Source organism: Dermochelys coriacea, chromosome 25 (genome assembly GCF_009764565.3).
Source record: "Dermochelys coriacea isolate rDerCor1 chromosome 25, rDerCor1.pri.v4, whole genome shotgun sequence".
NCBI classification, from domain to species: domain Eukaryota; kingdom Metazoa; phylum Chordata; order Testudines; family Dermochelyidae; genus Dermochelys; species Dermochelys coriacea.
Genome location: NC_050092.1, coordinates 16,450,267 through 16,470,923, shown reverse-complemented (window position 1 = coordinate 16,470,923; position 20,657 = coordinate 16,450,267). Strand labels below are relative to the sequence as shown.

The window sequence follows — 20,657 nt, the reverse complement described above, 5'->3', positions numbered from 1 at the left end:
ATGGTTGACTGGAGGGAGGCTTCTCTGCTCCTTGACGTTTTGAACCATGATTTGAGGACTTCAATAGCTCAGACATGGGTGAGGTTTTTCGTAGGAGTGGGTGGGTGACATTCTGTGGCCTGCGCTGTGCAGGAGGTCAGACTAGATGATCAGAGTGGTCCTTCTGACCTTAGTATCTATGAATCTATTTAATGATAACAAGAAGTGCAAGATCTGAGGAACTCTTCAAGAATATTCTGGAGCTTATTTTACTGTAATATCAGCTCATTTTTCTATCAGATTTATCTAAATTCTCCCCCAACAGATATATTGATACCTCACTAGGACATATTGCTTACTTTGTGTTACCCCCTACTGTACCTTAGTAACTGTGTGTAGTGAATGAGGTAGATCTTATTAATTTAGTTGTAATATATGGGCTAAAGGTTTTAATAAAACCCAGTTACTGTGCAACATTAAACAATGTAAAAAAGCTCCAGGGTTTGATATATAGAGACCTCAGACTCCTTAATACCATGGCAAATATACTATAAAACTCAGACCAAAACTTAGAAATTTATTACTTGAAACTCACAAAAGGAAAGAAGCAAAATGATATAAAGAACAAATAATAAAATAATAAAAACCTCTCAAAGTCTTTTCGAGAGACATAACATCTCTTATTCAGTCAAACAGCCCTTGGTGTTCTATTATTCAGTTCTGAATTTAGAATGATAGTCACTTTCCTGCATTAGACAAAACAGACACAGGAGAGAGAGAGAGAAAGAACTAGGATAATAAAGATGGCGAAAATACAGCTCAGAATCAGGGTGGCTGGTCAGTCATGGGACAGATGCTTTGGTCTTGTAGGTCAGCCATGAAAGCTATTGCTCTGGACACTGGCTCTTCTCCCCAGACAGGGACATTATCTAGTTGGTCTGGTCAGGTCCCTCTCCTTCATTCATCCTTCTCAGGGTGGGAGGAGCTGGATGGGCCATCTCATCTCGTTGTACTGGTGCTGTGCAATACAGTTGATTTCAGGATCCAGTGAAAAGCTGAGAGAGAGGACAGGAGGAAGATGGGGGATGCAGAAAGGAATGCACAAGGGAATGGAAGACAAAGAAGGACTCGGATGTATCAGGCTGGGGTCTTCCCAAGTTAAGCGATGATGATCAAGCTCCCCACTGTAGTACCACAGTCTGATATCATGATAACAATCCTTAAGGTAAAAAGCACTCCACTGTGTTTTCACCCAGTCTCTTTTTAAGGACCGCAAAAGGGAGCAATGAGCTAAGTAGCCCATCCTCCTATTATTTTGTCCACCAATTTGGCCTAATTCCCAACACACCGATTTTTGGTTACCTGATTTCTGACTTTCTGCTCATCTTGTTCACCATTCATAATACATAGTCTTTGACTGGTATCAGTAAACCCTTTTTATTTATATTAATTCAGTCTTTGTCTCCTTTGCTCCGCATCTTTTCGTAAACAGTTTTATATAACAGATCATTGTAACAATTTGTGAGCCTTTACCCACTTTTCAGCAGTTAAGCTTACAATTAAGGTAAATATATAGGCCCAGTTATTACAATATGTTTCACTCAGTGCATACATCCACCATGCGCTTTACTCAGCTAAATCTATCACACAGTCCTTACCCACAGTTTACCATACCCTGGAGCACTCATGGATCACTGTTTAAAATATTACTGTTATTTTAAAATGTTATGTATATACAGTGTGTGGTTTTCTAAGCTCATGACTCAGTCAAATTAGAACCAATTTTTCTCCAGAACACTGAAGTTTCTATTCAGTGAAGATTATTTCTTTACCAAATTACGATTTAATTGTTTAACAAAAGTAGAACTGCTGTAGTGAAACGTCTAAATTAACAGAAAATAAAATCTATTTTTTTTAGTACATGAGCTCACTGTAGAGGGGTCAAACTTGTACGACTCAAATGGTTTAACAAAGATTCCCAAACTTGTTCACAAAAGGTTTGCTTGTGATCTGTGATGTTGGCTGGTCACATAATACTGGCCCTTTGTTTCTGGCTGCAATGTAACATTAAAGACCCATCAAATACTTTAATAATATTTTTTCTTGAATAGCAGGGGCCATATTCAATATTTTCATCAATGACTTAGATAATGAAGTGATAAAATTTGCAAATGACCCCAGGCTGGAAGGGGTTGCAAGCACTTTGGTGGACAGGCTTCAAATTCAAAATGACTTTGACAAATTGGAGAATTGTGCTGAATTCAACAAGAAGAAATTTAATAAAGACAAGTGCAAAGTACTTCACTTAGGAAAAATCAAATGTACAGCTACAAAATGAGGAATAACTGGTTAGGCAGTAGTACCTCTGAAAAAGATCTCGGAGTCACAATGGATCTCAAATTAAATATGAATCAAGGTGATGCAGTGGCTAAAAGGGCTAATATTCTGGGGTATATTAAACAGGAATGATTTCTTTTCAGAGTAGCAGCCGTGTTAGTCTGTATTCGCAAAAAGAAAAGGAGTACTTGTGGCACCTTAGAGACTAACAAATTTATTAGAGCATAAGCTTTCGTGAGCTACAGCTCACTTCATCGGACAAGAATGTTGTATGTAAGGCACGGGAGGTAATTGTCCTGATCTACTTGGCCCTGGGAGGCCTCAGCTGGAGCACTGTTTCCAATTCTAGGCACTGTAGAAAGATGTGTACAAAGTCCAGAGGAGAGCATCAAAAATGAAAAATTTAAAAAACTGGGTATTTTTAGTTTTGAGAAAAGAGAGGGGACCTGATAACAGCCCTTAACATATTTGAAGAGTTATCAAGTGGATGGTGATCTGCTGTTCTCCATGTCCACTGAAAGTGGGACAAGTAGTAATAAACTTAATCTGCAGGAAGGAAGAGAGATTTAGGTTAGATACTCAGGAAAACTTTCTAACTATGAGGTTAGTTAAGCTCTGGAACAAGCTTCCAAGGAAGGTTGTGGAATCCCCTTCACTGGAGGTTTTTATGAACAGGTTGGACAAACACCTACCAGGGATGTTCTGGTTTAATTGGGCCAGCCTCAGTGCAGGCAGAGGGTTCAACTTGATGATCTCTCAATGTCCCTTCCAACATTTCATTTCTGTGATAGTCCAGATGATCATGAAAACAAAGAGCATAAGATAATTTATTTAGACATAGTCCCTGCCTGTGGGAAAGTTTGAGACCCTTCCTTATGACAAAAAAGGACCCAAACACGCTTTTGTCTCCTGAACATTAGATGTTGCCACAAGATGGCAAGATATTGCCATTGGGCAAAAAGCATCTCTGGAAAACACACTTTATTAATATACATAAAATGTAAAAACTAAAACAAACTTTCCCTCAATCATATTCAAAGATAATAGTTTATGAATGGAATCAGATTAATTGACAAAATACTTGTGACATTTCAACTTTATAGCATCATCTCCCAAATGAATTAGAAAATATATATTATTCCCCCAAACATTTAGGGGGAGAATTTTCAAAGATCGAAATGGCAGCTAGGTGCCAAACTCAAAATGAAAGCCTATGAACATACCCATTTTGGGTACCAAATCTGCCCTTTGTTACATATATGAAACGTCCATTGCAAGATTATTTATAGGAATTGTACCAGGCTAACTGAGAGCAAAATTTGGGACTCCAAGGGTTTATGATTTTTATACCTATAATTTTGTTATGCATTTCACAACAGATCACACATAGGATGCCTGTTTCCCATAAAATACATCTTTTTACTAGTTTCTCTTGCATGTGTAGTCACTGTCTCAAGTTTTCTGTGCATGAACATTTTTCAGTTTCTAAATCCATAAGGATCCTTACACTTCCTCCAGGTGTTACTCTGTTTGCTTGCTTGCTATGTATGGGAAGCCAGACCATTCTCCATAGCTCTGTGGACTGCTCTACAAACCAGAGCTGCTAATGAGCTTTGTTTCAAGCATATGTGTTCATATGTCAACACTTTTGCTTATGTCAGAAGGTTAAAAATGGAAACATTTTTTTCCTTTAAGAAAACAGACACCCAAATAAGGAGATGACTGAATGCTGAAGATTCCCCTAGTGAATCTCTTCCAGCTTGTTCCTTAGAAAGGCTGCACATGAAAGGTCTGGAGGGGTGGGGTGGGGGCCACCAGAGATTTGGGCAGCATACAAAATATTGAGTAAGGGTCTTTGAGACTTTAAAGCGAACTACAACCATTCAAGGGTTCACTGTCCTGCACGCCTAGAGCAGTACTCTACTACTTTCTCCACCTATTTTTAAGACTGTTTACTACAAGTTTGGCGTTGCAAAGCTTTTCTTCTCTTGTGTGTTAGAGACACAGCCCCATCCTCCAGCAAAAATGGAAGCCATCAAGAAAAAGATGCAGATGCTGAAGCTAGATAAGGAGAATGCAATTGATAGAGCTGAACAGGCTGAAGCAGACAAGAAAGCAGCTGAGGACAAGTGCAAACAGGTGAGTAGGAATAAAAACAGTTGTGTATCTACATTGTGGAGAAAACTGTAATAACCTATTAAGAAAGTAAGTAGAATAATATTGTTAGATCTCCTCTATTTTTCTGCTTACCCTCCTTAGAAGTATTTTGCATTTTGGTAATATAGTTCATGCATACAAATGGGACAACCTGTTAACTTTTCTTATTTGCTCATCCATTTTGATTTGGGACTCAGCACCATTCCTAGACTACTCACTGTACTTCAGAGAATCCTTTTGAATCCTACATGATTCCTCATTAAATTTCCTTGAGCTGGCACCTTCCTGGAAGAGACCAGAGCTTTATATCTTAAACAAGGATGACACACAGTGGTAGAGCTGTTAGATTTTTCCTAAGGAACGCCTGATCATGAATTAAACCTAAGCTTGAGGCAAAATTAATGCAGATCACCTAACTATTCCTCAGTGTGAGAAATGTTCCTCCTTTGAGAGCCAATTGACCATGACCCCCTACTCCAGATAGTACGGTAGGTTTTCTGTTAATGGGAATAATCAGAAATACTGAATCGTGAAATTGAGGTAATGGACTAAACTATTTGTGTGAATTGATCTTATGTAGGACTCCAGGAATGCATTGCTAATGCTGTAGTTGGGATTTTTAAATTGGTAGAGTACACTGATCAAACCACAACTGTTTAATGGAGTAGGATTTAGGTCCAACTCAAACATTTTGAGTCACTTGGGTGTCCTTTGTTACAAATCACTCCTCTCTAGTGATTAAATATCTCAAAACAAAAAGAGATCATCATAGCACATTAAAATATTTTCCACAAACATGTGGTCATTGCTAAATGAGATTGGAAGAGGATTACAGTACATTTATTTGTATCCCAATGCACCAATGACCAGCGTTGGAGTGCAGCACCGTACCAATACTAACAGGGATTTTATATTGACCTTCAGATTCAGGTCAAATACAGCACTTCCTGCAGAGCTTCTGCTTTTTTATATTATTCCTTTTTATATTCCAGACTATAAATTTCTACAAGAGACAAGTCCAGAGGGTCAGTTCTATTTAAGGCCCACCAGTTTCACCCTGAAGACCAGGCATAAAAGAATGCAATTCTGAATAAACACAGAATGTTGAACAATAATTGTAGCTGAAATGCTTCACAAAGTCAGTGATTTTGCACAAAGTTTTGATGGAGGAGAGGGAAGGCACCCTTTATCTGAAAAAGACAAGGGAGGCTATGAAATCCCAGTTGTCTATACAAGGTTGCTTAAAGGAGGGATTTGGGGAAAAAAAGCAGATATAGTAGATACTGAAGCTTTCACATTTCCGAAGATTTTCTTGGCTCAATAGTTTACGAAATAGCAGAGCTAAATGAAAAAGTAAAAGGATTGATTTGAAAAGGAAAAAGCTGCAAAATTAACTGAATTTTAATTTAAGTTATATTTAAGTTTACATTATTTGCTTTAAAAATAAATTTTTACCATCTCAGTCCATGTCCCGTCAACCTCAAATCAATAGTGTAAGTAGAGACCTGGTGGGAACAGAATTTAAAAATATAAAGAATCCACTATGATCTCTGCTTTTAAAAAGAGGTGAAAAAAATTCCAATTATTCGTTATTTATAGTATTAGTGATATCACAGGAGTACTCAAAACATTCTAAACACTGTATAGCAACCCTTATGCATGCACATTATGATCAAGTAATTAGACTGTATCATGTACTATTTTTTTCCCCACACAACCCTACTTCATTCAGTGCACAAGATGTATGGTGCTCAGTGAATGGATAGTTATTCACTATTTTCTTTTATCTTCATCATTAAGTGTACCCAACTCCTGCAGTGAATACAAAATTATTAACATCCTCATAAGCTTTTCTATGGTGCTCTCCCTATAGTAGCCAGACTACGCATTCTCCATCCCAAAACAATGTACAAGTCTGGTCACACATAAGAATACTGAGGGGATGAAATACCCTCAGTTTCTCTGTGGGGATGGTGCACACGCAGTCCGATCAGCAGTAGGAGCTGTGAGAGGCTTGAGCATGCTCAGTGATGATGGAATCTTTGGAGATTTTTAGCTGCTAAAATCAGAGTCTGAGCATGTTTATACTGTGATTTTTTCAAAGACTTATAACGTCGCCAAATTTGGGTAGATTTTCAATGTGACCGCAAAAGGTACATCCCTGACATAAAGGCCACCTACCCTACCAAATTTCAGGTTCTTGTTCCAAAACATGGGATGTTAGAACTGCTCAAATAAAAGGTTTGTCAGCATTTTTATCAAGGGCAAAATTATGTATTTTTTCCATATTCTCATTCTCTGAAGCAGCTGAACTGTTTTGGATGAAATGTTCCCAAAAAATTCAGCCTGCAGCAGACACATGGCATGCAAAAATTCATCCCAGTTAAAATTTGGCAAAGTGATAAACAATAAAACCAAAGTTTTATAATGGAAAGTTGTTTGTAGCTGTAAATGAAAAAGAAGCTAAAAAATATAAAAGAAAAAGCCTGCCCAACGGTGGCACAATGTGGAAAATCTGAGAACAGGACTCAGATCTGAGCCCCCATTCTTATGTCAGCAGAGTCTGAGAGCATGGCTTGAGACAGCAAAAATTCTCTTCTCAATTACACCAGTATTAATCCAGAATAACTACCTCTACTTCTGTAGTTACTCTTGAATTACACTGATCTAGTCTAAGAGAACAAAATGTATTCCCAGCATGCACAGCACAAAGACAGAAATTACCATTGTGTCACTCTAAAGTGACGGATCAAGTGGACTCACTGAATAATAATGATAAGCTTCTGATGGAACATTGTCCAGTGTCCCCCATGCCAGAAAAAAAGATACCATATTATGGGCCTTTGTGCACAGGAGATCTGAAGGGGAGGAAACAAACAGCTGAATGGAAGACACCTCCAAAGGAAAAAAATCTTTATACTAGAGCTGTCGATTAACTGCAATTAACTCACACAATTAACTCAAAAAAATTACAATCAATCACAATTTAAAAAATTAATCGCAATTCATTGCAATTTTAATTGCACTGTTAAACAGTAGAATACCAATTGAAATGTATTAAATTTTTTTGCGTGTTTTTCTACATTTTCAAATATATTGATTTCAATTACAATACACAATACAAAGTGTACAGTGCTCATTTTATATTATTTTTATTACAAATATCTGCACTGTAAAATGCAAAACAAAAGAAATTAGTATTTTTCAATTCACCTCATACTAGTACCATAGTGCAATCTCTTTGTGAAAGCACAACTTACAAATGTAGATTTTTTGTTGTTACATAAATGCACTCAAGAACAAAACTATGTAAAACTTTAGAACCTACAAGTCCACTCAATCCTACTTCTTGTTCAGCCAATCACTAAGATAAACAAGTTTCTTTACATTTACAGGAGATAATGCTGCCTGCTTCTTATTTACAATGTCACCTGAAAGTGAGAACAGACGTTCACATGGCACTTTTGTAGCCGGGATTGCAAGGTATTTACATGTCAGATCTGCTAAACATTTGTATGCCCCTTCATGCTTCGGTCACCATTCCAGAGGACATGCTTCCATGCTGATGATGCTCATTAAAAAAATAATGTGTTAATTAAATTTGTGACTGAACTCCTTGGGGGAGAGTTGTATGTCTCCTGCTCTGTGTTTTACCTGAATTCTGCCATGTATTTCACATTATAGCAGTCTCGGATGATGACCCAGCACGTTTTTCATTTTAAGAACACTTTCACTGCAGATTTGACAAAATGCAAAGAAGGTATCAATGTAAGATTTGTAAAGATAGCAATAGCACTCGACCCAAGATTTAAGAATCTGAAGTGCCTTCCAAAATCTGATCGGGATGGAGTGTGGAACTTGCTTTCAGAAGTCTTAAAAGAACAACACTCTGATGCGGAAACTACATAACCTGAACCACCAAAAAAGAAAAACCAACCTTTTGCTGGTGGCATCTGACTCAGATTACGAAAATGAACATGCGTTGATCTGCACTGGTTTGGATTGTTATTGAGCAGAACCCATCATCAGCATGGATGCATATCCTCTGGAATGGTGGTTGAAGGGACATAAGAAACTTTAGCGCCTCTGGCACATAAATATCTTGCAATGCGGGTTACAACAGTGCCATGAGAACACCTGTTCTCACTTTCAGGTGACATTGTTAATAAGAAGTGGGCAGCATTATCTCCTCCAAATGTAAACAAACTTGTTTGTCTGAGTGATTGTCTAAACAAGAAGTAGGACTGAGTGGACTTGCAAGCTCTGATGTTTTACATTGTTTTATTTTTAAATGTAGTTATTTTTGTACATAATTCTACATTTATAAGTTCAACTTTCATGATAAAGAGATCGCACTACATACTTGTATTAAGTGAACTGAAAAATAGTATTTCTCTTATTTTTACAGTGCAAATATTTATAATAAAAAATAAATATAAAGTGAGCATTGTTCACTTTGTATTCTGTGTTGTAATTGAAATAGATATATTTGAAAATGTGGAAAATATCCAAAAATATTTATATAAATAGTATTCTATTGGTTTACAGTGCGATTAATCGCGATTCATTTGTTTAATCGTGTGATTAATCGCGATTCATTTTTTATTCATTTGACTGCCCTATTTTATACACAGTATTAATCTTCTGGTTATGATTTTTGGGGATACTTACATGCCCCCCAATCACTATAGTATCTGAGTGCATAGTTAAGTTGTCTTCAGTGTATGGGGAACTGAGGCTCAGAGAGATTCAATGACTTAGAGGGTGGTAACTATGGTGTTCATGGAAGGAATTTTTATTTGCTTTGCTTTGTCATATTTATTAGAATGTTAGGTAAAATTGTTGGATTTGAAATTTTTAAAATTATAGTCTTTAATATTTTCCAAGGGCATTTAGATTATAACAGAGTATAAGGGCACTGAGGGAGTATTACGATCACCTAGTCTGACCTCATACAAAACTCAGACTATAGTATTTCATGCTGTCATCCTGCATCTAACCCAATAAATTGAAGTCAACTAGTGTAACATTTTAAAAATTATCCAGTTTTGATTTAAAGATTACCAGTGATAGAGAGTTCACTATACCCCTCATCTGTTTCAATGGGTAATTACTTTCATTGCTAAAAATTTGTATCTTATTTCTAGCTTGAACTTTGCTGACTTCAATTTACAGCCCCTGGATCTTGCTATTCTGGTATTTACAGACCATGATTAAATCGTTGGTTAACCTTTTCTTTGATAAACTCAATATCTTGCGCTTCTTTAGGGATCAACTTAGTATAAACCACAAACATTTGTGAACTATCCAGATTAGTCTTTATAAAGGCATTAACTACCATGAGTCAATTGGCAATAAAAAAGGTAAAAAATGCTAGCAAAACAGCCCTTAGTCTCTCATTGTAAGGTTCATTTTCCAGACCACAAATCGTTATTGCTCTTCTTTGCATGCTCTCAAATTTTGCAACTTTCTGTTTAAAAAGTGTGGAGACAGTATTCCAGTTATAGTCTCACCAATGCCATGTACAGAGGTTGTATCACCTTACTCCTGCTCGATATTCCCATTAATATATCCTAGTATTATATTAGTCCTTTTTTCCACAGCATCAGGCTACTTTGAGCATAAGTACAGCAATGTACAACAATGTGCGTACACAACATGCTAATCAAAATCATAAAGATATCCTCCAGGCTACAATTAAAGTAAAAGAACTGCATTAAAAATTAATATACACATAAGGGTGGTTTAAATTAACTGTTTTAATAGACCGAACTTATACAAAAGATGCATCCGATGAAGTGAGCTGTAGCTCACGAAAGCTTATGCTCAAATAAATTTGTTAGTCGCTAAGGTGCCACAAGTCCTCCTTTTCTTTTTGCGAATACAGACTAACATGGCTGCTACTCTGAAACCTATTCCCAGGATAGAACAAAGGTGGTACTACGAGTTCAATGACAGATCAGACAGGCTGCAGGCACACCAGTTATGTTATCAGCAAGAAGTCTCATGATAATAGAAATTCTCCAGGGAGCAGGGGGCAATTTGTCATCTGGCAGTTTCCCAGCAGGATATAAATAGCACCTTTTTAGAATACAGTATGGATTTATATGGTATGGTCGAGTGATAATGAGATAAAATGGAACATACCTTGGATGACCCATATGTCCTTAAAGCTCTGAATCTTTAGGAAAATAATATTATGACCATCAAATCTAACAAAATAACTAACTATCTCAGTGAGTGGATGGTACCTCTGTATTTCAGATAATACATTTGCCCTGATCATATTCAACATATTTCAAGCAATGTCTCCATTTTACCAAGTGAAGTGTAGCAGTGCTTGCTAAGGGAGATATGGACTCTAAACACTACTCTACTTAGTACCTGTACTTCTGTGATTCATTCTCTATCCTCAAGCTTCTGTTAAGGAGACAATAGATCCAGTGTTGTATTTATATATGGACCAAGTGGGCTATAGCCTATAAACAAAGGGCAACAGACTCAAAAGAGTAAAAGACATACACAGAACTTATTTTTCAAAATATGTTTCAAATGTATGTTTCATTAAGAGTCTCCCTGAACTCAGGAATACTGGGTGCAATGCATTTTTCATATATACATGACATTTTCTTTATTTTCAGGATTCAATGACAGTACCGTAGGTAGAATGCCAGTGATGGGGATAAGCTTGTCCCTGCCTTCCCTGAGGAGGAGCACACTGTGCTAGCATCATTTTTTATTTCAGACTAGGGCAACATAGAGGGTTACTCAATCCCTGGATGTATGGGGTCAGATTCTCAACTTGTGAACGCTGTCATAGTTAAATTGAAGTAAATAGAGTTATGCCTACTTACAACAGCTGAAAGAAAAGGAGTACTTGTGGCACCTTAGAGACTAACAAATTTATTAGAGCATAAGCTTTCGTGAGCTACAGCTCACTTCATCGGATGCATTTGGTGGAAAAAAAAAAGTTGTTTTTTTTTTTTTCCACCAAATGCATCCGATGAAGTGAGCTGTAGCTCACGAAAGCTTATGCTCTAATAAATTTGTTAGTCTCTAAGGTGCCACAAGTACTCCTTTTCTTTTTGCGAATACAGACTAACACGGCTGCTACTCTGAAACCTACAACAGCTGAGTTATAGAATCATAGAAATGTTGCACTGGCAAGAACCTCAAGAAGTCATGTAGTTCAGCCCTCTATGCTGAAGCAGGACCAAGTATACCTAGACCATCCCTGACAGGTATTTGTCTACTTTTCTTAAAAGCCTCTAACGACAGGGATTCCACAACCTTCCTTGAAAGCCGGTTCCAGAGCTTAATTATCCTTATAGTTGGAAAGTTTTTCCTAATATCTAACCTAAATCTCCTTTCCTGCAGATTAAGCCCATTACTTCTTGTGCCACTTTTAGCGGACACAGAAAACAACAGATTACCATCCTCTTTATAATAGCCCTTAATATATTTGAAGACTGTTATGAGGTCCCCACTCAGTCTTTTCTCAAGACTAAAAATGAATATTTTAAAAAATTTTCCTCATAGGTGAGGTTTGCTAAATCAGTTTAGAAACATGGATATAGCAGGTTTCAGAACAGGCAGCAGGTTTAAAACAAATAAAAGGAAGTATTTCTTCACACAACTCACAGTCAACCTTTGGAACTCCTTACCAGAGGATGTTGTGAAGGCCAAAACCATAACAGGGTTCAAAAAAGAACTAGATAAATTCATGGAGGATAGGTCCATCAATGGCTATTAGCCAGGATGGGCAGGAATGGTGTCCCTAGCCTTTGTATGCCAGAAGCTGGGAATGAGCCACTGGGGATGGATCACTTGATGATTACCTATTCTTTTCATTCCCTCCGGGGCACCTGGCACTGGCCACTGGTGGAAGACAGGATACTGGGCTAGATGGACCTTTGGTTTGACCCAGTTGGGCCGTTCTTATGTTCATTATGTGAATGCCAAACAGCCTGCTCAGTTGCCATGTTAGGTTTATTAAAATAGCGTAAAACTGTGTAGGCTACTTGGCATCTAGGCAACTGAAGTTACACAGCAACTTTGAAAAATCCACAATTCGATATCTCTCCATAGAATCACTTTAAAAAAATCTTAACATAATTTAAAACAAATAGTAGGAAGTCGTCTTTGGCTATCCTTATCTATACGCAGAGCAACCAATGTGTCAGAATGTTCACAACTTATTTTTCCTTTCTCAAAAGGTAGAGGATGAGCTGGTGGCACTGCAGAAGAAGTTAAAAGGAACTGAAGATGAACTGGATAAATACTCAGAAGCTCTCAAAGATGCTCAGGAAAAACTAGAACAGACTGAAAAGAAGGCAACAGATGTATGTACCTGCATAGAATGCAGATGTGTAACTAACTAGAAATGGTATATTTTACAACACACAGTATATTGGTTGTATATTTCATTTAGTGTTAATTTATTGCAGTAGTTTGCCAAAAAGAAAAAGGCAGAGACAATTATGTTATGGTTGAGGTACATAACTCCCAACCCCCACAAAAAATTATATTGGTTGTCTAGGGTTACATCTGTTGCTGCATTTAGGAAGCTTCCTGCTGATCCACCAGCACAAGAGTATCTTAAAACCAGCTTATTTATTTCCAAGAGATTCTCCCCTGTGTAGGACCATCAGATAGCTTAGAGCCATTTCCTATATGGTTACCCCTCCCTGTTACTGGCACAAGGAAAATGGTGGGGGGCTTCCAAGTACCCTAGTAATCCCCAACTGACATAATGGCCCCTTGGGACTGTTGACAGTTGATACAAGTAAGAACAACCTGACAGAGGATTGGCCTGACACAGAAGGCCCTAGAACTGGTGGCTTAAAGACACTTTGCACTCCTGTTTTCCTCAGCCATGGATGAGACTCTGGCCCTCTGAGTTAAGGCTGGTCAGGTGCAAATCCCACTGACACAATCACAAAGAATCAAGCACATTATCATCATTACATTCCCATCTACAGTAGCAGTTTCTTACCTTACCATCCAGATATGGTACGACCCAAACACGCTGCACAAACCCACAATTACATGAGAGATTTCTCTCTTGGACAGCCTATTTCCAGGGGGAGACTAAACCATTGTGTGCCACAGGCTGAGAATAAGCAGGCCAGGAGAGTCTAATCCAAGTTGCTATGCTCAATTCAGAGGTGATTGGGTGGAGTTCCGTGGCCTGTGGTGTGTAGGAGATCAAATCAGATGACCTAGTGATCTTTACTTTGAATTCTTACACAAGAAACTCTGAGGATACATGCAGCCAATTCCTGTAATTGCACTCTCACACAAACCTTCCCTGGGACCTCAGACTGACTGAAGTGCTTTACTGATACCTACATATGAACATGAATCATTCAGTGAGTGCCTGAAGCAGCCCTGGGGAAATGGCCCGACCTGTAGCCCTTTCCACTCCTGAGCTATCCCTCTGTTGCTGGGGTGCAGCACTGCCTTGTTGCTGAAACTGTTCTTCCTCCAATAGCTCCCTTCCACCCTCACCACCACCACGTGCCCTCCTGAGGAGCATGGGACAGACTTTCTTTTTCTTCATGCAGAGGCTGATGAAGTCCTTCCGTTCACTTTCCTTTGTCATTTATTCCAGATGGATAACTTGCTGCCTTTAAGTAGCTTTTTGGAAGTAGAAAGCTAAAGTTACAAGCAGAATATGAATGTGCAGTTTAATAAAACCTCTCTCAAAGGAGCGTTCTAAGTAATTTTCTCCTTGAATTGAAAAATATGACGAAGTCCCTAATATCAGGAGGTCTGTCACCCTATCCGCTATTGTGAGCCTCAGAGCATGTAAAGAATGCTCCCCATGCGCACTGGACTGAGACTGCTGGTTTCACACATTTGTGTGTGATTAGCCTTCCCAGGATCGTCTTGGTTTATTACCGCATGGATCCAGTGAATTACTTTTACCGTATAAGGCAAATCCTTTGTAGACTATGGCAGGCTTTAACTGAAAAAAGTGGAGTCAAATTAACTGTCTCCAACTTTCAAGTAGCCACATATCCCTGTTTTTAGGTAGGGTTGCCAACTCTCCTGGTTTCGCTGAGAGTCTCCCAGAATCAGGCTTTATCTCCCGGAGGCTACCGAAGCCAAACTGGGAGATTTTAGGTGCTAAAAGTCCAGCAGCGCAGTGGGGCTAAGGCAGTAAGTGCTTCCTGGCCAGAGCCTGCATCCCCCTCCACACCCCAATCCCCTGCACCCAAACTCCCTCCCAGAGCCCTCACCCCCTCCCACACCCCAATCTCCTGCCCCAGCCCTGAGCCCCCTCCAGCACCCAAACTCTCTCCCACAGCTTGCACCCCACATCCCCTCCTGCACTCCAACTCCCTGCCCCAGGCTCAGCCCAGAGCCCCCTCCCACACTCTAAACCCTTCGGTTCCAGCCAAGATCCGGCACCCCAACCCCCTGCCCCATTGGGGGGTAGGGGGGCTTGGGGAAGGAGCGAGGCCTCAGAGCAGGGGGTGGGGCAACGGTGTTTGGGTTTGTGTGATTAGACAGTTGGCAACCCTATCTTTGGAGGATTCTTGTTACAGGTTGGAATCCTGTTTCATTAACACTGTGTCTTAAAATGAAAGCACCTAGTGAAGGAGGTTATCAGTGCTGGATTGCTATACATGTCTTAGATTCATAGATACTAAGGTCAGAAGGGACCATTCTGATCATCTAGTCCGACCTCCTGCACAGCGCAGGCCACAGAATCTCACCCACCCACTCCTATGAAAAACCTCACCCATGTCTGAGCTATTGAAGTCCTTAAATCATGGTCTTTTCTAAGGTATCCGTGGCTTTTGTATGCAATCTGCGCATTCAATGAATAGCACTTAAGAAAAGAACAAATGAAATTCTGACTGACTTGTGATTAGAAAAATTTAATGACCAAACTGCACTAGGAAAATAGGAGGCACTCTAGCTCCTGTCATACAAAAATCCACGAGCCAATAGTTATTTGCTTTTTTCCAGTCTGTGTTTTAATAATATAGTTCCTTTTACTCAGAAGTACATATGGAAGGGATTAATTTGATCATCTTGTCTTGATGTATGCATTGCAAGATTGCTGCCTTCAACATTTCTCCACTGCCTTGTTTAATCTACTTGTGAGTTATTCCAGTGATGGGGCTTTAACTACTTCTCAGACTATTCAACAGTCTTTAAACAGACCTAATTGTTAGGAAGTATTTCCTGATACACCTCTATCCTGATATAACACTGTCCTCGGGAGCCAAAAAATCTTACCGCGTTATAGGTGAAACCGCGTTATATTGAACTTGCTTTGATCCACTGGAACACGCAGCCCTGCCCCCCCGGAGAGCTGCTTTACCGCGTTATATCCAAATTCATGTTATATCGGGTCGCGTTATATTGGGGTAGAGTGTATTTTATTGTTCACTTTCAAACCATGTCTGCTAGGTAAACCCTCCCTTGTCTCCCGTTTGTACCTTCAGATTCCCTTAATTACTGTTGGGCCCAAACTATCCATATTTAGTACCTAAAAATCTTTCTTCACGCCAAACACTCCAACCCTGTAATATTTATCTTTCTCTGAAACCATTCTACATTAATGAGATGTCTCCACTATGGGACAACTTGCCATCCTAAATTGAAGATTTGAATCCTAGAACTGCTGCTCTCTGATGGCAATATTGTTGATATACCTCCTACACCACAGGTCCCCTGGGGGGGCCACAAATGTTCGGGGGGGCATGGCTGGGGCCTGGACCAGTCCCCATGGGGGGCGGGGAGGGAGCGCCACCCCGCTTAGCTCCTGGCCCTAGCTGCCAGCCCCAGCCTTGGCCACCTTACCCCGTCTGCGTCCCCACCCCCTCCCGGAGCCATGGCTCCACTCCCAGCCCGGGGAGGGGCACAGACTGGCTAAAGAGTGATGCAAGGTAAGAAGTTTGAGGACCACTGTCCTAGACGAGCAAGACATATAAAGTATTTAATTAAATATAGTATTTTCCTTCCAGATTATTATAAGAAGGTAAGCAATTTAGAAAAACCTATCTATATAGCAGGATTTCAAACTGCTTCACATTTAAAAAATACATTTGCACTGTTCTTCATAGACAAAGTGGAATTTCAGAATGTCAGTTTTGGATTCAATAACCAAACAAAATTTAAATTTGACTTTCCACATCCCAATTTAATCAAAGCTAAACCACATTCATCTGCCTTGAATTTCACAAGTGAAACTTTATGCCATTGGAGAATCCTTCTGAAAGATTCTGGCAAGTCACAAGAGGCATCTAGGAGAGGTGAGGGATCAGAATTAGTGATCTGTCTCTTTGAACATTATTGCAGGACTGGGTTATCTTAGATATTAATATAACTCAGTACTGCAAGATGCCTACTACTTTTTTTCCCACTGTGATGGGAATTCCATATTTTTTTTAAAAAAATGTAAAGTATTGCATAAATGACAGGAGTCCTAGCAACAAGAAGAGTTCATCAGACCAGCCTCCACGGTTTCCACCATGGGCCCCAGATTGTCTCCCTATCGCCTGTTTCCACTCCTCTCCTCCCAGTCTCAGACAGCTATATAGAAATGGTAGAAAACAAAGTGAAATTATTTTTGGAAAGTTTCTTGCTGTGCCACATGCACTCAACACAGATGAATAACTTTCCCCTGGTGGCTCTCAGACCATCCCCTGGCCAATCCCTATTTATGAACTATGTGAGATTTATAGATAGTGGAGCCCCCAATGTACACAGAAGTTGCTTTAACTAAATTCCATTAGCAAGCCATCCAAAGCTAGGGTTAGGATCTTTGACAAGACCAACACAATAAGTCAAATGTGGAATTTCTGGACTGAGCCATCTGGGAGTTAGAAAATTAAGAAAAAAGTTCCAACTAGATTTCTACATGTAGAATCTCTCATCAACACAGTACAATTAGCTGAAAATGTTTTTCTTGTGAAACAGATTTTTAATGCTTAATTCTGTGTGATGAGGAAGAGAAGGTGTGGGTGTATTTTTAAAATTAAAAAAAAACCAAACATTCAAATTCCTATAGTTATATAGCTAAAAAAATCTCTTCCTAGAATTCCATGCATATAAATAGTGAAAAATGAAGTAATCAGAGGTGATCAGTTTTGAATTATTGGTGTCTAGCTATTAACCAGTGCTGTTTGATTGTTTTGCATAGGCAGAAGGTGAAGTGGCAGCTTTGAATCGGCGTATTCAGCTGGTGGAAGAGGAGCTGGATCGTGCCCAAGAACGTCTGGCGACAGCCCTGCAGAAACTGGAGGAGGCAGAGAAGGCAGCAGATGAAAGCGAGAGGTAGGCATCCAAAAGGAACGATTCAGAGAAGTGACTTACATCAGAAGATCCCAGTAGTAGGATACTTTAACAGTCTTTGTAGGTTTTAAAGACTTAGTGCACATAAATTCCGTTTCCCACTCACTCTTTCAGATGCTACTTTTAGTACTGTGAGAAATAAAGGGCCACAATCACAAAAGTGATACTATACCGACTCTGTAACTGGTTAATAAGCTGTTCCCATTATCTAGATATTTCCCGTTTCATCCAAAAAATAACAAAACTTGCAGTATATCATATACTTCCCAGCTGCCCCTTGGGGGAAGCTAGACTTCCCAAGGGCTGTATTCTCCCTTATCCTGGTCCCCTTCAGCTGTCTAACCTATTTCTCTCCCACCATGATCTACTGTAGTTTGTGTCCCATTTTGCTGTAACAAAGCCCGTTATCTCCACTGGGAAAAACTGTATCTTTTTTACATCTTGAGCACTATGCATACTCCTATGATACTATAATAAAAATTAAACATAAAACTGCATGAAGTTACAGCTAAGGTTGACGAGTGCAATTCAAGAGAATAATACTTACCATTGAATGCATCATTAACCCACGTGGAAATCTCAAGCTAAGGCTGCAAAGAATTCTGATGCAGCTCTTAACATTCAGTTCATGCAGTCAGATAATTAAAATAGAAGAATTCTCAATTGTTAGCCCCAAACACTGTTTAACTTTGCCCCTCAATTTATTTTATAGCTGGATTCAACTTCCATTGAAGTCAATGACTGACCGTTTTAATACTGCTTGTTACTGCTCCACCTATAATATATACTTATTCAATGTCTAAACTGCACAAATCTTTCTATTAGAACTCTGTTTTCGATTGCCTATTACTTGGACAATTGCTTAGGATTTGGACTGAAAGCTTCCAGGTTGGTTGAAAGTCCAAGCAAAAATGACTCAAGTGTTTCCAAGAATGAGGACAGTTAGAACTAGTCATATTAAATAACATTTCTGATGGTTTTAACACTTGTGTCTCTCTAAAGTTTGTGGTAAAAACTTTAAAGTTGGCAGCAGAGTAGTCCTGAGACTGGAGAGGTGTTTTGTTGTCTCCATGAAAATGTACTGAAAATTGGCAGGGTGCGCTGAGCAGATATACATGCTTTACCCAAGCATCTCAGGCAGTGAGTATGGGAGTCTGAGACCAGAACACTTACTTCAGAAGAAGGGCTTTTCTTCAACCTGGTGTTTTTTGCTGGATCTGCTATTTGTAAAGGTAATGCAATTTCTAGAACCAAAGCTGTGCTCTGAATTCTATATGCTTATGAGCCTTGGTGGCAGTGGTGTTGGAACAATTTTTATGATGGGAGTGCTGAAAGCCATTGAACAAAACTGTAAGCCTTGTATATGATGGAAACCACTTCAAGCTAGGGGGTGCTGCTACACATCCCAGTCCTTGTAGTTCCAGCACCCCTGTTCAGGGCTCCCTGGCTCAGCAGGCTAGAGTCTAGAAACTTTATTAGTTGCCGTGAGTTGGGAGGGGAAATGTTGTATCCAACAGATTTTACATTGGCCTTTAATATTATTTTACTCTAATAGTCTACAAACTGCTCCAGATTTGAGCTCTAAGAAAACATTTCTCAGCATTTAAACAAAAACCTGGCCTGAATAGTTTGTCTTGAATGAACTAATATTTGTCCTGGGTAAAGCCACAGAGTATTTAGCTATTTTGTTTTTAGCTATTTCCTCTTTACCTCATTATTCTAAGGACTACAAACTTGAGTAAGGTTTTAAAAAGAAAAGTTCCCACTGGTATCTCTCAAAACATTTATTTTGCTTATTTTATTTGTTTATTTGCTTGTATCATTAAATCTACTTAAAGTCTATTGGGATCTTGCTAAATAGAAGAAGCACAAATAAGCTAAGAAAGAATCCTGCATCATTCAATAGCTGCAAGCACTGTTAAGTCAATCTGATAAGTAGAGATTCATTCCAACTAGTATTATCAGCAACTTTGTTAGCCAGTAAGAACATGATAGATTGGTTTGGATTCAAGTCACAGTAGTTAGATATTAAGAAGTTCACAACAGGGCCTGTTAGGCTAAATGTGCTGACTGGCTTGTAGTAACCCCATTCTCTCTGCAACAATCCGCTTTGTTTCCTTCTATAGAGGTATGAAGGTTATTGAAAACAGAGCAATGAAGGATGAAGAAAAAATGGAAATTCAGGAGATGCAGCTGAAAGAGGCTAAGCATATTGCTGAGGAGGCTGACCGTAAATATGAAGAGGTAAAACTGGCGCTGCAAGGAAGTAGCAGATGCTATTTGCTTTGGTGAGAAAGTAATAAAGAAAGTACCTGGAAGAACTTCAAACAGTCATATAGTCTGTTTAATACTATTTGTATACTTTCTATAAAGTGGTAGTTCAAGTAGTTGGAATATAATTTTGGGCACAACAAGGCCACAAAGATGCAGTTCCTAACAGCCTGAGAATTAACACAAAATAAGCTTGTTACATTTTACACTGCCTAATGCTAGGAACATTGGAAAGTCTCTCTGCTTCTGGGGAAGGGATCCTGCATTGAGCTCACTCTCCTTAGCAGCTGATTACAGAGTGTCAACAGAGCATGGACCAGATAGATCTCTGTAATGTGTTGTCTATATGTTGCATATCTCCAGACCGGTGTTGCTTCTAACCTTTATCTGATTAAAAAAGAAACCTGCAGAGATGTGGAGCTTTGTGGAAAACAAATGGGGAAAAAATAATTCTCCTCTCTCTCTGCAGGTTGCTCGTAAACTGGTCATTTTGGAGGGTGAACTAGAGAGAGCCGAGGAACGTGCTGAGGTGTCAGAACTGTGAGTGGCTGTTCACATTGGTTCTACACGTACATAAATCATTTTGGAATATCAGACTA

At 39.1% G+C, this 20,657-nt stretch overlaps 1 protein-coding gene and 2 long non-coding RNA genes across 4 annotated transcripts in view; 1 reads left to right on the top strand and 2 right to left on the bottom strand.

Annotated features, from left to right (window-relative positions):
• Nucleotides 1-565: 565 nt before the first annotated feature.
• On the bottom strand, nucleotides 566-11,364 carry LOC119848219. Its single transcript, XR_006277052.1, has 3 exons — nucleotides 10,858-11,364; nucleotides 5,929-5,978; nucleotides 566-1,034 (listed from the first exon to the last, which is right to left on the bottom strand). It is a non-coding gene; the product is annotated as an uncharacterized LOC119848219 (long non-coding RNA).
• Nucleotides 4,321-20,657, top strand: part of TPM4 (tropomyosin 4) — a 25,909-nt gene continuing 9,572 nt past the window's right edge. For both annotated transcript variants that reach the window (XM_043502837.1, XM_038383686.2), the window contains exons 1-5: nucleotides 4,321-4,455; nucleotides 12,690-12,815; nucleotides 17,636-17,769; nucleotides 19,914-20,031; nucleotides 20,528-20,598. In XM_043502837.1, the coding sequence (XP_043358772.1) occupies nucleotides 4,342-4,455; nucleotides 12,690-12,815; nucleotides 17,636-17,769; nucleotides 19,914-20,031; nucleotides 20,528-20,598 (563 nt within the window). In that variant the 5' untranslated portion in view covers nucleotides 4,321-4,341. The remainder of the gene's footprint in view (nucleotides 4,456-12,689; nucleotides 12,816-17,635; nucleotides 17,770-19,913; nucleotides 20,032-20,527; nucleotides 20,599-20,657) is intronic.
• The window catches only part of LOC122457495, a 16,668-nt gene continuing 13,485 nt past the window's right edge, over nucleotides 17,475-20,657 (bottom strand). Inside the window, exon 2 of the long non-coding RNA XR_006277053.1 lies at nucleotides 17,475-17,916. This is a non-coding gene — a long non-coding RNA (uncharacterized LOC122457495). The remainder of the gene's footprint in view (nucleotides 17,917-20,657) is intronic.